The sequence below is a fragment of the Ipomoea nil genome, unplaced genomic scaffold (genome assembly GCF_001879475.1).
Source record: "Ipomoea nil cultivar Tokyo-kokei standard unplaced genomic scaffold, Asagao_1.1 scaffold1421, whole genome shotgun sequence".
NCBI classification, from domain to species: domain Eukaryota; kingdom Viridiplantae; phylum Streptophyta; class Magnoliopsida; order Solanales; family Convolvulaceae; genus Ipomoea; species Ipomoea nil.
The window spans coordinates 7,758,616-7,776,123 of NW_017617849.1; the positions used below are offsets into that span (position 1 = coordinate 7,758,616).

At 35.4% G+C, this 17,508-nt stretch overlaps 2 protein-coding genes and 1 long non-coding RNA gene across 4 annotated transcripts; all 3 read left to right on the forward strand.

Annotated features, from left to right (window-relative positions):
• Positions 1 to 968: 968 nt before the first annotated feature.
• LOC109188286 (V-type proton ATPase catalytic subunit A-like) lies at positions 969 to 7,167 on the forward strand. Its single transcript, XM_019338898.1, has 20 exons — positions 969 to 1,182; positions 1,925 to 2,051; positions 2,409 to 2,464; positions 2,566 to 2,622; positions 2,759 to 2,870; positions 2,948 to 2,985; positions 3,112 to 3,213; positions 3,448 to 3,504; positions 3,595 to 3,666; positions 3,762 to 3,863; positions 4,048 to 4,110; positions 4,190 to 4,322; positions 4,730 to 4,836; positions 5,184 to 5,378; positions 5,447 to 5,533; positions 5,647 to 5,751; positions 5,950 to 6,047; positions 6,134 to 6,212; positions 6,472 to 6,560; positions 6,672 to 7,167. Exons 1-20 carry the CDS (start codon positions 1,105 to 1,107, stop codon positions 6,784 to 6,786), a joined length of 1,872 nt encoding a protein of 623 aa, XP_019194443.1. The 5' UTR covers positions 969 to 1,104; the 3' UTR covers positions 6,787 to 7,167.
• A 1,508-nt stretch (positions 7,168 to 8,675) lies between these two features.
• LOC109187269 (E3 ubiquitin-protein ligase MARCH11-like) lies at positions 8,676 to 11,948 on the forward strand. Of its 2 annotated transcripts, XM_019337445.1 has the most exons (9): positions 8,676 to 9,004; positions 9,109 to 9,259; positions 9,763 to 10,084; positions 10,228 to 10,313; positions 10,688 to 10,834; positions 10,914 to 11,016; positions 11,255 to 11,367; positions 11,549 to 11,646; positions 11,742 to 11,948. In XM_019337445.1, exons 3-8 carry the CDS (start codon positions 9,853 to 9,855, stop codon positions 11,642 to 11,644), a joined length of 777 nt encoding a protein of 258 aa, XP_019192990.1. In that variant the 5' UTR covers positions 8,676 to 9,004; positions 9,109 to 9,259; positions 9,763 to 9,852; the 3' UTR covers positions 11,645 to 11,646; positions 11,742 to 11,948. The 2 variants fall into 2 exon arrangements, with proteins under 2 accessions (XP_019192990.1, XP_019192989.1); XM_019337444.1 differs by lacking the exon at positions 9,109 to 9,259.
• Positions 11,949 to 13,911: 1,963 nt separating this feature from the next.
• LOC109188361 lies at positions 13,912 to 16,447 on the forward strand. Its single transcript, XR_002055395.1, has 2 exons — positions 13,912 to 14,347; positions 16,188 to 16,447. It is a non-coding gene; the product is annotated as an uncharacterized LOC109188361 (long non-coding RNA).
• Positions 16,448 to 17,508: the final 1,061 nt, after the last annotated feature.

Here is a 17,508-nt window from a genome sequence, read left to right on the forward strand (position 1 = left end):
TAAATACCCAAAATAGTCCCTCGACTATAGCTAAATTCACAAATTGGTCCTCGACTTTTAATTTCAACCAATTAAGTCCTTAACTTTGTAATTTTAACACAATTTGGTCCTCTGTCTATTTGACCATTTGTTGACTGTGATTTTTGAAGATATATATGTAATTTCATGATTTATCGTCGGTTTTTTAAGGTTCTAGTTGTATTTCCAGACTGCACTGTTACATTTGAATCCAATGCGGAAAGCAATCTACCAAATCCGGTCGCCATTCTTCATCCTCCCTTTGGATTCAATGTAGTTGAGTTCGTACCAGAGCGAAGAAGACGACATGTTTCCGAACCAGTGCAGCGTCATCCTGGAGGCCTCCACGTGCTCCGACGAGAGCTGAAGGTTCTTCTGGAGATCGTCGATCACGGTCAACAAATGGTCAAATAGATGGAGGATCAAATCGTGTCAAAATTACAAAGTTAAGGACTTAATTGATTGAAATTAAAACTCGAGAACCAATTTGTGAATTTAGCTATAATCAAGGGACCATTTTGGATATTTACTCTTAAGTATTCATAATTTATCTTTGAAAATTCTACTATGATAACATTGTATTTACTCCACGTACTTTCAAATTCAATTCCATCCATTGGGAAGTTATTTACTCCATGGTATACTTGCATGATATAAATTTTTTTCCAAATATACGTTGTATTATTTTATGTTATATGCGACATTTGGATAAATAATTAGGTAGGGAGGAGAGTGGGGACAAAAAATATCAAAAACAAATCAAGTAATGAACAAAAATACAAAATACGGAGTATCACTGAATCACGTTGCACATGGAAGGATCAGAGACGCATACGTCTACGTCAGTACTGCTGCCATGCTATCGTGACGTGTCGTAGGCAGTCTCGCTAACGTGTGGCATTCTCATTGGTTGTCTAAAAATAATTAGCTACCCAGCAACACATTAGAAATCTACTCAACTTCGTAGTTCGTACAACTACCTCTGTCTCAGCTCCACCGGTCTCCAAATCTCGGAAGGAAGGTGCTTGCCTCCGATCGAATCGTGGAGATTTGCGTTTAGTTCCGGCGATATCACCGTCCGTCACAATGCCGTCGGCGTTCGGAGGTCCTCTGACCACGTTCGAGGATTCTGAAAAGGAAAGCGAGTATGGATACGTCAGGAAGGTTCGCATCTTCGCTTGGATAGTTTGATCCGTAGCTAGTTTCTATTCAAATTTCGTTGTTGTTCCGTTTCGTTTCATACTTTCAATCTTCCGAGTAGTTATTTGACTTTGCGTGTTTAAATCGGGAGCCTGTCACTCACTTGCACACGATTAGAATAGCTTTAATTTGATTGAGTGATTGGCCGTGTATGTTTTCTCTGGCTGGCTTGTGATCATTTATTTGCAATTAGAATTAGACATTATGAATCTCTTCCATGCGCTTGAATATAGGATTTTTGCTCGTTGTTTAAATTTAATGCAACTTCGAGATGCTTGGCTTTTGGCATTGAAATTTGATTCTTCCAAACTTGTCAGTTCATTCTTATGCAGTGAAGTTATGGACTTATGGTTATCTGGTGTTATATATATGTGTAGTGGTCACCATATAGTGGAGTTTTTGCAATTAGAAATGTAGAACGTGATGCAACTAAACTCTCTCAAAAAAGTAGTTTGAAGCAGCTAGGTTCTTTACTTTTTCAATTTGATAAGTGGAATTGTGCCTTTTTATTTATTTATTATTTTTAAAGTAATTTTTATTTTATGCAACTTATTGTTCACATCACTTCCGCTCTAGCTTGACTCAATGGTTGAAATACTATGTCTACTATATTCTTCCTTTAAGTTTGTTGAAGGTGACGTTGTTCAGTTGCTAAAGTTCTTTGAACTCACAATATTGCCTGCCTTCTGGCTTTCTTTTCTTACAGGTATCTGGTCCAGTCGTCGTTGCTGATGGGATGGCAGGGGCTGCTATGTATGAGCTTGTTCGTGTTGGACATGACAATCTTATTGGGGAAATCATCCGGTTGGAAGGAGATTCTGCTACAATTCAGGGTATATTTTTCTTAATCACATTCTTTCATGCCATTGATGTATCTTCTCTCTTCATACTACTACTAACTTTTACTTCCATTGGCTCTTTGCCCCTTCCCTTTACCTGTGCTACCTTTTGAAAGTGGGGATGTGGGCGGTGGTATCAGAATTAAGCTCACATGGATAAAATTGTCACTGCTGTTAAAAATGGACATTCCTTTCTGAAAAAAATAAACGACTGTTATAGTTGCTTACTAGTGGTCCTATAATAAAATATTAAATTATTAATGAAGAATCAAGAACTAGAAAGGGCTTTGGTAACATGTGATGGAGGATATAACATTGGAAAGATTGTTGAAAGTATCTGTTTTCATGCAGTCTATGAAGAAACAGCTGGCCTTATGGTCAATGACCCTGTTCTACGTACACGCAAGGTGAGAGCATACTTCTGTTCTCTTGATTAATATGTAGCCTTCTGTCTGGACTACATGATCTGGACAATTAATTTTCCATATTTTTATTTTTGAAATAACAGCCATTGTCAGTGGAGCTGGGTCCTGGAATATTGGGGAACATCTTTGATGGTATTCAGGTTTGTTACATTCTGCTTATATTTTTCTCTTTAAGCTTGTCTAAGAATAGTAGCTACAGTTTTGTTTCATTTATGGTCTCTTCATGAAGCCATTGTGTGATGATTGCCCATTTTTTCATATGAACACTCAATACAGAGGCCATTGAAAACAATTGCGATAAAGTCTGGTGATGTCTATATTCCCCGTGGTGTTTCTGTTCCTGCCCTTGATAAAGACATCCCTTGGGAATTTCAACCTAAGAAATTAGGTATATATGGAGCATTGCATTTTACCCAATTATGCATGTAAAAAGGATTTATTTGGATTGGGTATTCGTAATTGCAGGTGAAGGAGACCTATTAACGGGCGGAGACCTATATGCAGTAAGTATGATGCAAGCCAAGTTTACTTAAAGAAATTTGAAAAATGCTTGTGCAAAATCCTGCTTGACTTCCTATCATCCACTTTCACATTTTTAAATAATGATGTTATTTTGTTTTCCTTTGCAGACTGTCATTGAGAACAGTTTAATGCAACATCATGTTGCACTTCCTCCAGATGCAATGGGAAAGATTACTTATATTGCACCAGCTGGCCAATACTCACTGAAGGTTTGCCTTTCAAACTCAAACTGTTTTGGCATGTCATATTTCTTGTAACTTGTCAGTTTAGAATCTTTACAAAGTTATTTGTCATGTTTTGTGCTTTCTGGCTCATTAAAAAGAATAAAGTGTCATGCATACCCCACCCAAAAGTAACTATGAGAAAATGTTGTTTCTCATTGTTATGCATCCATTCACCATAATATGATGTGGTTTCTTTCTCTGTTCACATTACCTATGCAGGACACTGTTCTCGAACTTGAGTTTCAAGGTGTCAAAAAGCAGTATACTATGCTTCAGGTTATTAACTGTCTGGATTCTGAATTTACTTTGTATGCTGTGCTATTACCTCAAATCAAGAGCAGTTATACATTAACTTTCCTCTTGTAGACTTGGCCTGTACGTACACCCAGGCCCGTTGCAGTGAAGCTAGCTGCTGACACCCCTCTGCTTACTGGGCAGGTAATGATTATCTTAAATATTATATCTTTAATTTAAATCCACTCTACAAATTATTGATTCCGGGATTTTGTTCACTTGGCTTTATTTAATATCAGCGTGTTCTCGATGCCCTATTCCCTTCGGTGCTTGGAGGTACTTGTGCAATACCTGGTGCTTTTGGGTGTGGAAAAACAGTGATTAGCCAGGCTCTTTCCAAGGTTAGTCCTATGTGTTTATATTCTTTGATGCCCCCCACACTCCCCAAGCCCCCCCTAAAAAAACACAGAAAAGAAAGGAGGAAACCCAATAAAAGGAGAAAGAAAAAGAAAATTGTATAAAAATTCATGTTCCTTCTTTAGCTGCTCTCTGATTTCATTCATTTCCATTGATACATGAATGCAGTATTCTAACTCGGACACTGTTGTTTATGTTGGTTGTGGAGAAAGAGGAAATGAAATGGCAGAGGTATGCAACTTGTCTTCTGGTCTTAGATTTTACTTTCATCATTCACTTGGAGTTCTTTGAGCTGAGTCCTTGAGTGCAGGTCCTGATGGATTTCCCTCAATTAACAATGACACTGCCAGATGGTCGTGAGGAATCTGTGATGAAACGTACTACACTTGTTGCCAATACTTCTAACATGCCTGTGGCTGCTCGTGAAGCTTCAATTTATACAGGTGCATTTAGTTACTCATTACTCATCTTAAATTCATGTTTTATGTACATGTTGGATTAGTTCATCAAATTATTTGTCAGTTGCAATTATTTGCTACAAGCTTGATTGTATTGATTCATTCCCAAACTATATGCCAAAACACGTTTTCCTCTCACCAATGATAGTAACTTCCCGTCAAAATGGATGGAAGTTAGTATATAGAGTCTTTTTTTTTTTTTTTTTTTTTTTTTTTTTTTTTTTTTTTTTTCCACTTTAAAATATAAAACCTTTAACACTTGAAGATGGTTGCTTATTATATACTTCTTCCAGTGTATTTTATTTAGATGTTACATTTTCTTAATATTTATGCAAATATGTGGTAATCCTTTTAGGTTCTTAATGGCAGTTGCTGCGTCAATGTTTTTGCAGGAATTACTATAGCTGAATATTTCAGAGACATGGGCTACAACGTTAGTATGATGGCTGATTCTACTTCTCGTTGGGCAGAAGCATTGCGTGAAATTTCTGGTCGACTGGTGAGTTATTCCCAAATTTGCTATATATTTATATTGTTTGAAGACAGGGACTTTGCCACCATCTTACCAACTTGGGCATTTGCTTGAAAATAGCCAATAACTCTGAGCAAATGTGGAGCTATTTAAAATTCTCCTTTTCATTATAGTAGTTCAGCAGTTCTTGGTTATGCATGCTAACCTATATGGTAGAGTTTCTAGCATAAGCTGAAATTTATATGAATTAGTTGCCTTAGTTTTTGGAACATCCACATAGTTAGTAAGAAAAGAATTATTGAGAACTAGTGATTGCTAACCGATTGTTGTAGACTTCAACCTATCTTGATACATGCATTGTTTTTCTTCTACAGGCCGAAATGCCTGCAGATAGTGGTTATCCTGCATATCTGGCAGCACGTTTGGCATCTTTCTATGAGCGTGCGGGTAAAGTTAAATGTCTTGGTGGACCTGAAAGAACTGGGAGTGTCACCATTGTTGGTGCCGTTTCTCCTCCAGGAGGAGATTTCTCAGATCCTGTTACATCCGCTACCCTTGGTATTGTTCAGGTAAACACAAACACAGAGTCTTCTAATTTTTGGAATATGGCTCCTTGTACTCACTTGATTTGTTTCAGGTTTTCTGGGGTTTGGACAAGAAATTGGCACAAAGGAAGCATTTTCCTTCTGTAAATTGGTTGATTTCCTACTCGAAGTACTCGGGGGTGCGTCTTTATCTTTGTTCTTAATGTATTGAGTCTGCAAAACTAAGCTAGTCTTTTTGCTTGGATCACTTTGTGTATCGAGAAACAGTGCTTTAAAACCATTGTATCCTCAGGCACTGGAGTCTTTTTATGAGAAGTTTGATCCTGATTTCATTGACATAAGAACAAAGGCTCGTGAAGTGCTGCAGAGGGAAGATGACCTAAATGAAATTGTGCAAGTAGGTGATCTTGATTGTATTCATTCATTTTTTCCTTTATGTAATCCAGGACTGTCAAGTTAGGCTTGTAGTCTGCCTGAAGGCCCTGATATTGGTTGGTGTCGTGAAAACTGTGCCTTGGTTTGTTATATTGTGTGGGTTCATCATAAGCGGTAAAGAACTGAGTCTAAAGTTTACATTCTATTTTTCTTATTGCAGCTTGTTGGAAAGGATGCTCTAGCTGAAACAGATAAAATTACCCTTGAAACTGCCAAACTTCTGAGGGAGGACTACCTTGCACAAAATGCTTTTACACCGTGAGTCCTTATGACAGCATATGTGAGGGTTTTACTTCTTATCAGTCTCAGGATTGCTATACTCACCACTGTGTTACTATTGACAGATACGACAAGTTCTGCCCATTCTACAAATCTGTTTGGATGTTACGTAACATTATCCATTTCTACAACTTGGCCAATCAGGTTAATTGAAGTTCCTACCTTGTTCAATCATGTTGTCTTGAGTCCGGTTCTTTTTGTTGGGCAGAGCATTTGTAGGTATAGATGTGGTCATTTCTAGCATTGTTTCACCTTGATTGAGGATTTCTGGTTCCACATAGTACATAATATTCTCAGGAAAATTTTGGAGGACGATATAAATCAAATAAACATTGCAAGAAAATTATAAGAATTCTAATCAGTTTTTGTTTTACACTAACATTTTATGTGGCCTTTTATGCAGGCCGTTGAGCGTGGAGCTGGTATGGATGGCCAGAAGATTACTTATAGTTTGATTAAGCATCGCCTGGGAGATCTGTTCTACCGTTTAGTGTAAGTAATATTTCAGCCAAGGGCACAGCCTTAATGCAGTATGTTTGTAGCATTTGTTGCTGATCCAATCAACTCCCCTATTTCTCATTCCCTTTACTTTTTACCGAGCAGGTCCCAGAAATTCGAGGATCCTGCGGAAGGAGAAGATGTTTTGATTGGCAAGTTCAAAAAGCTTCATGAAGACTTGATTGCTGGTTTCCGCAACCTTGAGGATGAAACTCGATGACTGTTTTAGCATGCATAGATTATCCACTCAGCGCATTGAGCAGAAAGGTGGGTTTTGTTTGTATTATTTATATATAAGATCAGTCCAGTTTGGCATTTTATTGCACGTTTAGTCCAGCAGCCCGAGGGGGAGATCGATGGGGACGAAAGGAACGCCGAAGCATTGCGATTTTTTGTTCTATAATTTGCTTAATATTTGGTGTGCAGTTTGGGGAGTCGTCTTACTTGAGTTATTAGCATAAATAAGTGGGGTCATAATATTTATTCTTCTATGCCCGTCGCCCGTCGACTATAATTATGCCTGTGGCCAATAAGTCTGTTGTGACTTGTGACATCTTAATATCTTCATTTTTTAAATTATTATTATTATTTGTTGCATTGAGAATTGGGACAACGTTGCTTTTCTGCAATCTGATATGCTAAATTGCTAAATTTGCACTTCGTCAGCACGGAATATACTTTGAAAGATCCGAAGTAATACGTTGATATTGTCCCTGAGAGATGAACTTTATGTGATTGGATTAGTCCGCCGTTCCGCCAGAACATTAAGAAAATTCACACATTTTGTTCTAATTTTTTAAAGATAAGTCATCGATTTAATCGTCGTTATAACTAATAAGTCAAATAATGACTTAGTTCCTTTATTTTTGATGTGAGGCAAGATAGATAATAAAATGCAAATTAAAGAAAAAGGGTGAAATTTATTTTATACAATTTTTTTTTTAGGTGATAGGAAAAAAAATCACGTACAATAAATTGGATTGAGAAAGATAATTAATTAAAATTATTCTTGATTTGGAATTATGTTACCCAAAGCCCAACAATATGGCTTTAGCCTTGAAACATATGAACTCTTTTGGTTCGATTTAATTTTAAAATAATAAATTTTATTTTTGATTTCACGATTATTATACATGAATTACATTTGGTTATTGATTATTAAAATTTTTTAATTAAGTGTATGATTATGTAATCTGTATTGTATTTATGAGGTGGTTGATTGGCATGAATTGCATTGGCATTGAATTGCAATTCAATGAAATGATAAATTACATTGTTTGGTTGGAGGGAATTGCAATTCCATGGAATTGTAATTCACTCAATTCATACAATGAAAATATAAAAGAAAGGAAATGACATATTTGTCCTTGAATACTATCATTAATATTATTACACAAGGATATTTTAATCTTTATATCACTTCTCCCATTTCTATTATCCTTCCCTACCAAACAATGTAATTGTAATTCCTACTTCATTCCCACCGAATTATAATTTCTTTTCCCCTTAATTCCTTCCTTCCAACCAAACGCCCTGTTAGTTTTGACATCTAATTTTTCGGCCAATTTGCTTTTCCCGGAAAAATCACTTTCGATAATAGTTACTCGAGAAATTGGATAATATAACCAAATGTGATACAAATTACATAGTTATACATCTAATAAAAAATTTTAATAGTCAAGAATCAAATATGATTCATGTATAATAGCTAGTGAACCAAAAATGAAATTTGTGCATCAAAAAGTGTCCATGATCTTTTTTGTATGTGTAAAACTCTCTTGCTATTTCTATTTGTTTAAGCATATCACTTGTTACTTTTAACAAATCGGCGGTAGATATGCTTAATTCTAACACTTTTGAGTAACAAAAATCCACCAAGTGACATTTATTACTTGCTCCTTGTAAAAATAATGACTGAGTTTTATATTAATTAATAATATTATTATATGGTATAATGCTGGTAGCATTATCCAATAAATCATGGCATAATCCGCAATTTGCGCCAATGACTTGTCTAAACAATCCCATGTAATGTGTTGGGTCAAGGTTGGGTCAACTCGATTGCTGTACTGTTCTCTATAGTATACTTGGTCGTAATAATAAAGAATTAAAGATAAAGAAAGGAATCGCATTATTTAATTGATCTTTTCCTAGTAGGTTCGAGGACCAGGTTTGTCCGGCGACGATCTCCCGCTCACCGCCCCGTCCGATGTCGTCGGCTTTATTCTCCTCTTTGCATTGACTGTTATTCTCTTTCCTATATCTCGCATTCTCTTCGCCTCTAAGCCCTAAATCGAAATTCATTGGTCCATTGAGCTCGATTCATATGCATACACCCACGTTCATATCTGGATCATCTTCCACGTAATGTCTTATTGTCTTCTTTATTCTTCAAATATCACCAGGATCGTCACGCAATAATCCTCGAGATTCATCAGGTCAGTCTTCTAGAATTATCTGGAAATGTTTTATCGAAACACATTGTGATTCATTTATTTCTGGTTTGAATTTTATGATTAATTTGATGTCTGTGATTTCTCAGCACAGTAGAAATGTGGCTAGCTAGGAATTAGAGGGAAAATGAATGTTGTCTGAAATTATTATAAAAAGGTGCCATTGTTGGTCCTGAGCATTTTATTTAATGGAACTCTAATTTTACCTGTCAACTGCTGCTGGATTGAGCTCACCTAATGGTAGTTTCAGTGACTTTGTGGTTTTTTTACCAGATATTTGAACATCTGGTATTTCTATATGTTTCTGTTAGCAATATTATATTGCAAGGATTTTTCAACTATATTTATTCTAAAATTTCCAGAATAATATGTTAGATTCTTTGAATTTGGGAAAGTAGACTAAATTGCTATCTTCCAGAAAATGGAGATCTACTATGACATCTGATGGAATAAGTTGCTATACTTGTCACGTTCACACATTTATTCGGGTTAATTAATTTGGACCCCCGGTTAATATAATCCATCAACATCATTAATGGAATTTTCTTGCTGACAATAGTGTAATCCTTAATATGACTGTGTGGTGCATGGGGATGCACTGTCTAGTATTATGTATGTGACTATCACTTCGTTATATGGTTTACTATGTTGGCTGTGGTCTGAGGTAGTGGACATTTTACATCGTATGTAGACTAATTTTATCATTCGAGTAGCATTTCTTCTGATTTCAAACTATTTTGCAGGTTTTGTTGTACCTATTGAGATATGGTATTCAGGCACTATAACTTGTGTTCTGAATTTTGTGGTACAATTTGGAATCAAAGCTTTCCATAATGCAAAGACTGTCGATTGATAGTATAGAGGATAATTCAGAAACCAAACCCATCTTACTTCATTCTAAAGTAATAGAGGGATCTGAAGAATTATCTTCACTTTCAATAGAAATTACTGAAAGCGGGGATTGTTCCACAAGTGCTGGAGATTGTTCAAGTATTGAAGTTGATGGAAGCCAATTGCTATTACACTCTGAGCAACCACTATGCCGCATATGCCTTGATACTGAAGGTATCTATCTACTTTGACCTAGCTATTTCATCATTGAGTTTGATAAATGTCTGTGATGGAAGATGTTCTTAGTGCAGTATTCTTGGTTGAAAGCATCAAGTTAATTTAGACTAAATTCTTAATTATCTGGTTGCATTTTTCAGGTGAAGACTTGATTGCTCCTTGCCGTTGTAAGGGAACCCAGAAATATGTCCACAGGTCTTGTCTTGATAATTGGAGATCAACTAAGGTCTATTATTTTATATTTACTCCTTAACAATTAGTGTCCTTATAATAGTTTCTATTGTTAAGTTTATGTTTGTTCCTTTTCTTCACTGCATATTGGTTATGAATAGATTGTGATATAAGAAATATAATCATTTTCTATTTGTAAAAAAATTGTTTTCTTGTACGTATTGTTTTCACTGATGGTCAAATGGATTATGGATGGGAGAACTCACTCAAATAACCTAAGTGTAATTATGTCACATTATTATTGAAGATGGATATTGGCAGTTTGATATTTTGCCTGAAAATGGTGCTGATTGTTAGAGTACTGATTTCAGTTGTGTTTAGGGACAATCCAAACTGTAATTTACTGATATATGTTTTTCCATTTTGCAGGAGGGCTTTGCTTTTGCTAACTGTACAGAATGCAGGGCAAAGTTTATACTACGGGCAAATGTACCACCTGACCGCTGGTGGTTGAGATTAAAATTTCAGTTTCTTGTAGCGAGAGACCATGCATTCCTTTATGTCATTGTTCAGCTGGTATGGAGAACTTTTTCTATCTATTGTTGTTTACTCTTTCAATATATGTCTATGGGTAATAGAGGAACACTTCCTACAGATTGTAGCAATTTTAGCAGTTATTGTGTACAAATTTTATGGAGATGCTTTGAGGGAAATGTTTGGCTATGAAGAACATCCTTATGCTTTTTATACTACGGCAGGTATTACTCTACCCTGATTAAATTCGATATTACTCTACCCTCGATATTACTCTACCCTGATTAAATCCTCTTAGATACTTTCTCATGGCTATATTGTGAGAACATCTACCTTCTGATACACTGGTGTGTTAGGTGCCTTTTGATGTGTTATCACCATGAACCTATTTATCTTGATTTATATATTATTATATTATTAGCTTTTTTTTTTAAATATTATTTTTGTGGTTGAAATTTGCAGTCTTGGCAATATTGTTTGTGGGCTTACTTTATGGTTTCTTCATAGCAATAATTTGTGGGCAGAGGATTACTGAACGTCACTACCATGTTCTTGCCAAACAAGAACTCACAAAGGTTTATATATGAAGCTGTTTTTTATTTTATTTTATTTTGTGCATAAATGAAGGCCACTATTATTGCCCATCCCGTCTGTTAAGACTAAATTGGGTAAAATCACTAGTCGAGGACTGTATTGGGTATTAACTCAGTTTTAATAATAAAGTTTCATTTGTTCTCATTGTCATCTTTTTGACAGGAGTATGTGGTAGAAGATCGAGAAGCACTAAATAAGGATGTCTATGAACTTGATCCTATCCATGTTTCAGAGCTTAAGATGTTGGGCCTATATTGAGGGTAAGATGAGTATTCATTACAGACAATTTCCATGAAAATAAAAAACATTAATGTCATTTATAGAATATTCACCTGCAAATTCATATTTGTTGCAGGGGGTTTGCCTTCTACATCATACCTAAACAGAGAATAGTAAACTGTAAACTAGTCATTTAAATTGAGATTTGTATCCATAAGATCTCAAAGTCCAAGCAATACAAGCTTTGATTGAATATACCAATTGTAGTCTGTATGAAACTATATTTATTGCTTTAAGGAATAGAATACAAGCACATAAAAGAAGCCCTAGTGGCTCACCCTAATGTTCTACGTGTCCTGCTTGGTGTGCCTTGTTGCACCCTTACTACTGAACTAACATGAGTACTAATTTGAATCTAGTTAGTGGTTAAAACTACTTTGATACATCTTTCCGAACTTTTTTTGGCACTTGTATATAACATCCCATAGTTGGTAGAATATTCTAGAACATTAGAGGATTCTATATAACAAATCTTAAATCTTATTTGTAAGATCAAATAGATTTCCATCATCTATTGAGAAAGTGGAACAGTATAAATACAATGGAACAATATAAATACCCCTCATTTGTAAGTCCCTACATGTAAAAGACATGATAATTATATATTTTTTGAAATATATTAAAATGTCAGTTTGTTACAAATCCTCCTACAAGATTTTACAAATCACACCCCCCAAGGGCTACCAAAATTTACATCTCATTTTTTTTCCACCTGCCAACATAGCAGTACTATCCTCTACCAAACATAAACAAATTGCATCAAAAAGATACAAACTTCCATGATAGAGCATTGCTTTTGGAGGGTAATTCAATGTCTCCTTGAATGATAACCATTCTTGAGAATAATTCAATCTGCTGCACAAAAAAACATATTACAACAATATTAAAGGAGATCAAATCCAAGACAAATTATAACCAGTGAATACCATCCATTCCAATCCTCAGACATATATAGTAACTCTATTAAAAAAGATAAATTAATTTTGAACACACGAGCACACAATAGCATTGCAAATAATTAGTCAATGAGAAGGTGAATGAGATACCAATGAAATAAAACTGTTATGTCTTGTCAGATCACAAGCTATCAGCAGAATACATCAGACAGGGATAACTGAAATTGCTTATTCTCATCATTCAAGAGACTAAAATATCATAATTTACAAACTTTTTTTCCAATCCTCAAACATAAATAGTAACTCTATATTAAAGAAAATGAATCAATTTTACATACTTGAGCAAACAGCAGCATTGCAAACAATTAATTAAACTGAATGAGACAATAAATGAAGAAAAACTATAAAATGTTTTTAAGTCAGATCAAAAGCATTCAGCAAAATACATCAGACAGGGATAACTGTAATTGCTTATTCTCATCATTCAACAAAGACAGAAAAATTAGGATTTACAAGCTGACATAGCTAAACCCTACATAAAACAGATTATGAAACCAAAAGAGGCATCAGATCTTCCTATTCAGATGAGAATCATTGTGCTCACAACAATAGTTAGGAGTACTCAACTCTGTACATAACAACACATCATTTACCTCTATCAAGAAAAAGAAAAAAAGAAAGATGAAAACAAAATGCCTCAGACCGTCCTAGTTCAATGCATAATCATTGTAGCCAGGTTAAAACCTAGCATTTCAGGAACCATACAAAAGTGTCATCATAGGCAAACTCCAAAGTCGAAACAAAGAAAAAGTAAATTGCAGGCAATGTTGTTCAGTGTCAGCCTTGAGAGGTATGCATTCAGCACAGAGTAAATCAGACAGGGATAACTGTATAATTGATGTTCTCATCATCCACGAAACAACATTAACCCCAACCAAAACAAAACAGACGACCAAACATGATTTCCGGTTCAATGGCAACAGGATGAAAACGAAAAAAAGAAAAAAAAAAAGCTCAGATCTTCAGACGAAATACAGAATCCACGACTACTGAGAATACTTTAGTTTGCAGAGCTCTAGCTCCACTATATCGTAAATGAATGATAAACAAAGGCTAATAATCGCACGATATATATAGAAGAGAGCGAAGTTCCGGGGTTTAGAGGAGGCAGACGAAGAACTATAGTACGGGGCTGCGGCGGTGGAATAAGAAAATTACGTTTCTAGGGCTGAGCTGGAATATCAAATTTTTTATATTCCATTTCTGTCCCCGGCGCAAACCGGGATTACGTATCCCGGAGTGGAATAGCTTTCTCCCTGTAACCAAACGAGTCTGCTCTGTCAGAATACTGAAAAATAAAAATAAAAATCCCTGGTTGAAAGTTGAAACCCGAGAGTTTGTGGGAGTTACGGATTTACAGTTCCGAACCGCAGCGAGAGAGAAGAAGAAAGAGCAAAGAGTTTTGATCGGATCTCGGCGAGAATGGCGATGAGGATGAGGACTTTCTACAACGAGATAAAGGGGATGAAAGTGAAGGAAGTGCCGGCGCACCTGAAGCCGATGATGTCCATGGATTACGTCAAGAGTGCGGTGAAGAGGGGATTGGATAACTACAACGCAAAGTACATCCAGACTAACTCCATCGAGCCGCTCTATCACGTCTGCTTCGGCGGCATGCTTTTCTCCTACCTCGTCGCTCTCCCCGAGGAGCGCCGCCATCTCGAGCATCAGCAGCATGCCAAGGACCACGGCGGCCATTGATCTGTTTCCGTTCCGATCCTCCAAGGTGCTTGTATTTAATTCGATTCTATATTGATTTTTTACTAAATTACTACGAAGCATACAGTTTTACGGAGTATTTGTTTGATTTTCTCGCCATTTTTCCAATATAGAAAAAAAAAATCATCATTTTGTTCGGGTTTATGATGCGATTAATATCGGTTTGTGGCAGTCTAGCTCTAAAATTTTGATCTTTACAGTTATGATTCAATTCTTGCTTATATCTTCAACGGGAAATTGGTTTGGTCCAATTCTCCAAAGGAATCGACATTTTAATTTGATGATATACTGAAAGATATAGTCTTTGGCATGATTTTGACTGATTGATGATTGAAATCATGTATGCAGAAAGCCAGAAATACATAGCATTTACCAGTTACTACCCCCATAACTAGTGCTTTGGTGCTTTGATTAGTATTCCAATTTACTTGCTGACTGCTGTAATTCTTAGTCTGTTCCCATTCCATATTTGATTCTTGCCAGATGTTAGGATTCTTGTTTGTCTTCATTTTTTGGCCTTTTTCTATGACCACAAAAGGTGGCATCTTTTCCTGTTTATGGATTGTACTTTGATTATTATCTTGCTAGCTTGCTTGGAAATCGGTGGTTAGATACTAGTACTGTCTTTGGGAGTGCCTTCTGTATTGGTTTGGAAGAATCATGCATGGCATATTGTTCTGGTGCATCTTGTTGAAGCACCTCCTTTCATCTTTCTTAATTTATAGGATGGGATATAGAAGCTGTCTCATCTACAAAGCATGAATGTGCAGAAAAAAATTGGATATTATGTACATCTAAATTGAATGAGCTGGAGAAGCTTAGAACCACAACTTCAAAAATTTGCATCTGAATCAAAGTGTTCCATTAGCTGCATGTAGTTTGATGAGCCCCCTTTCCACAGCCTAATGATCTGTCTTTCATGTTTCTTTTGGTCCTGTACTAGTTAAAGTATTACTATCTTATATTATGTCATTGATAAATTAATTGCATTTGCAACAGCTTAATCAGTTCATCAGAATAAAGTGATTCATTTTATGTTTCTCTAAGGTGTGGGAACTCTGAACATTTGCATTTTGCTGAATTGGCACCTGAGATTTGCCTAATGAATTTGGCATTTACCAAATGCTTAATCTTTTTTGGGAGCTGAGCATGTAAATTAAAAAAAATTTCTTTGTTTGTTTCCCTCTGCTTTCATATTGCTTTAAAGAGTAACCTTGCCTTAAATATAGAATACTAACACAAACAATAAGTAACAGCATTTCACTTTCTATAAAATTGGTTTACCATTTTTTCTTTCTCACTCACTGTCAGTGTATGATAAATGTATGTGCCATTCCTTTTAGAGGTTAAGGGATCAAGTTAGCTGGCAGTTTGTGTATATCCTATAGAGAACATTGCCCCAGCCGAGTTGGTCAGGCAGGTGGTTACCCCACAAGGTCCCAAGTTTGACTTCCCATGGGAGCTGTCTATTAGCCTTCTTAGTTTGAGCCAGCCAGCTATAGGCAACCTGTACTAGTTTATCTCCTTGTGGTCCTTTGCCAACTAGGGTTACAAGGCAGATTTCACCCAGAGCGTACCTTTGACTAACAGCTGCGGGCTTTCCCGTAAATCAGAAAAATAGAGAGCATTGCTGAAATGCATGGTTTATACTTTGTACATGCAAAGCACAGCTTTTATAAATTATTACTTGCATTCCTATGGTGATAATGTGGGCAGGGTTAATAGTGACAGTACATATAACATTCTACTGATTGATTATTGCATTCCTATGGTGATAATGTGGGCAGGGTTAATAGTGACTGTACATATAACATTCTACTGATTGATTACATTCCCTTCTATTGCAGATTGTGCAAAGCTTATGAGCAATTGATTTTGTGAAGGATAAGAGCTGAAGTCTACTGGTTGCTTTTGATTCTATAATTTCTTTGTCACAGATACTCAGAGAGTCTGAATGCAATTTGATTCATAACAAAATAAGTTTGTGATATTCTTTGAAGATTTTTGGTTTTTGTCACTCTCATATTTTCATTGTATTAATAATCTCTAGGAAAAAGAATGATATTTTTAGTCCATGAATTGTGACATTTATACAGTAATTTTCGTACCTCACGTCACATATTTGTTACGTAACGTTAATTTGTAATAATTGATATGTTAAAGGGTTATAATAAAATTTTTTGTTATCTCTTTTTTCTCATCACCGTCCCGGCCCAATAGTTATATATAGCTTTCATATATTGAAAAGAGAAAACAACATTTTTCTTCTCTGAATTATAGGCTTATAACAACTTTTTCCGTTATTTATGTATCGACATTTGTCTTTTCAATTATTTTAAAGTGACAGTTTTTCACTTTTCCCCCATTGCAACGTTACAACTTATTCCCGATTCCTTTTGCTGCCTCTATATGTATATATATTTTTTTCATTCAGCTATAAATTGTAACGTTGTACAACACTGTGCACTCACTGTGCACTTTGACGTTGAGATCTAAACATCTAATTAATAATGAAGTGGTACCAATAGGCAATAGGTTCGTTAAAAATGTGAATTTTTCTATAAATGTTCACTGTTTCCAGTAGGTATAACCATGAGTTGGCGAAATGAGTATTCAAATCAAACATTATGATTATTCGTTCAAGCAATATAAACATTAGTTCTGAAGTGTGTGTATTGTGCAATCTAAGCAAAATACCTAAGTATCCCTGTATGATTGAGATTCCTCAATACAATTTTTGATCCATGCCATAATTTTCAATAGTCATTAAGTATTCATAAATGAGATGACGTAAATCTTTTCAGCTTAATTAATCATTTCAAATGGGAATGCAATTATCTTAAGACTCGTAAGTGACTGTTTTGTTATGAAAATAATTAGTCTCGATTTGTGAGATTATAGTGTACTTTAGTTGAAAAACTTATGATCAAATAAAAATTATTAATTTTGAAGTGAGTTACTCTAATTTTGTAATATTGTATATGTTATTAACATATTTACAGGAGCTAAATATCAAATTTGTTAACTTTCTATCTAAATTTAACATTTTTATCGGTTCAACTACACAATTTTTAACAATAGGTACATTGGATACTACCAATTTAATCCATAGAAAAGTCTATAGTGTCGATTGACATTGGTGCCTTTGAAATTGATACAATCTACAAA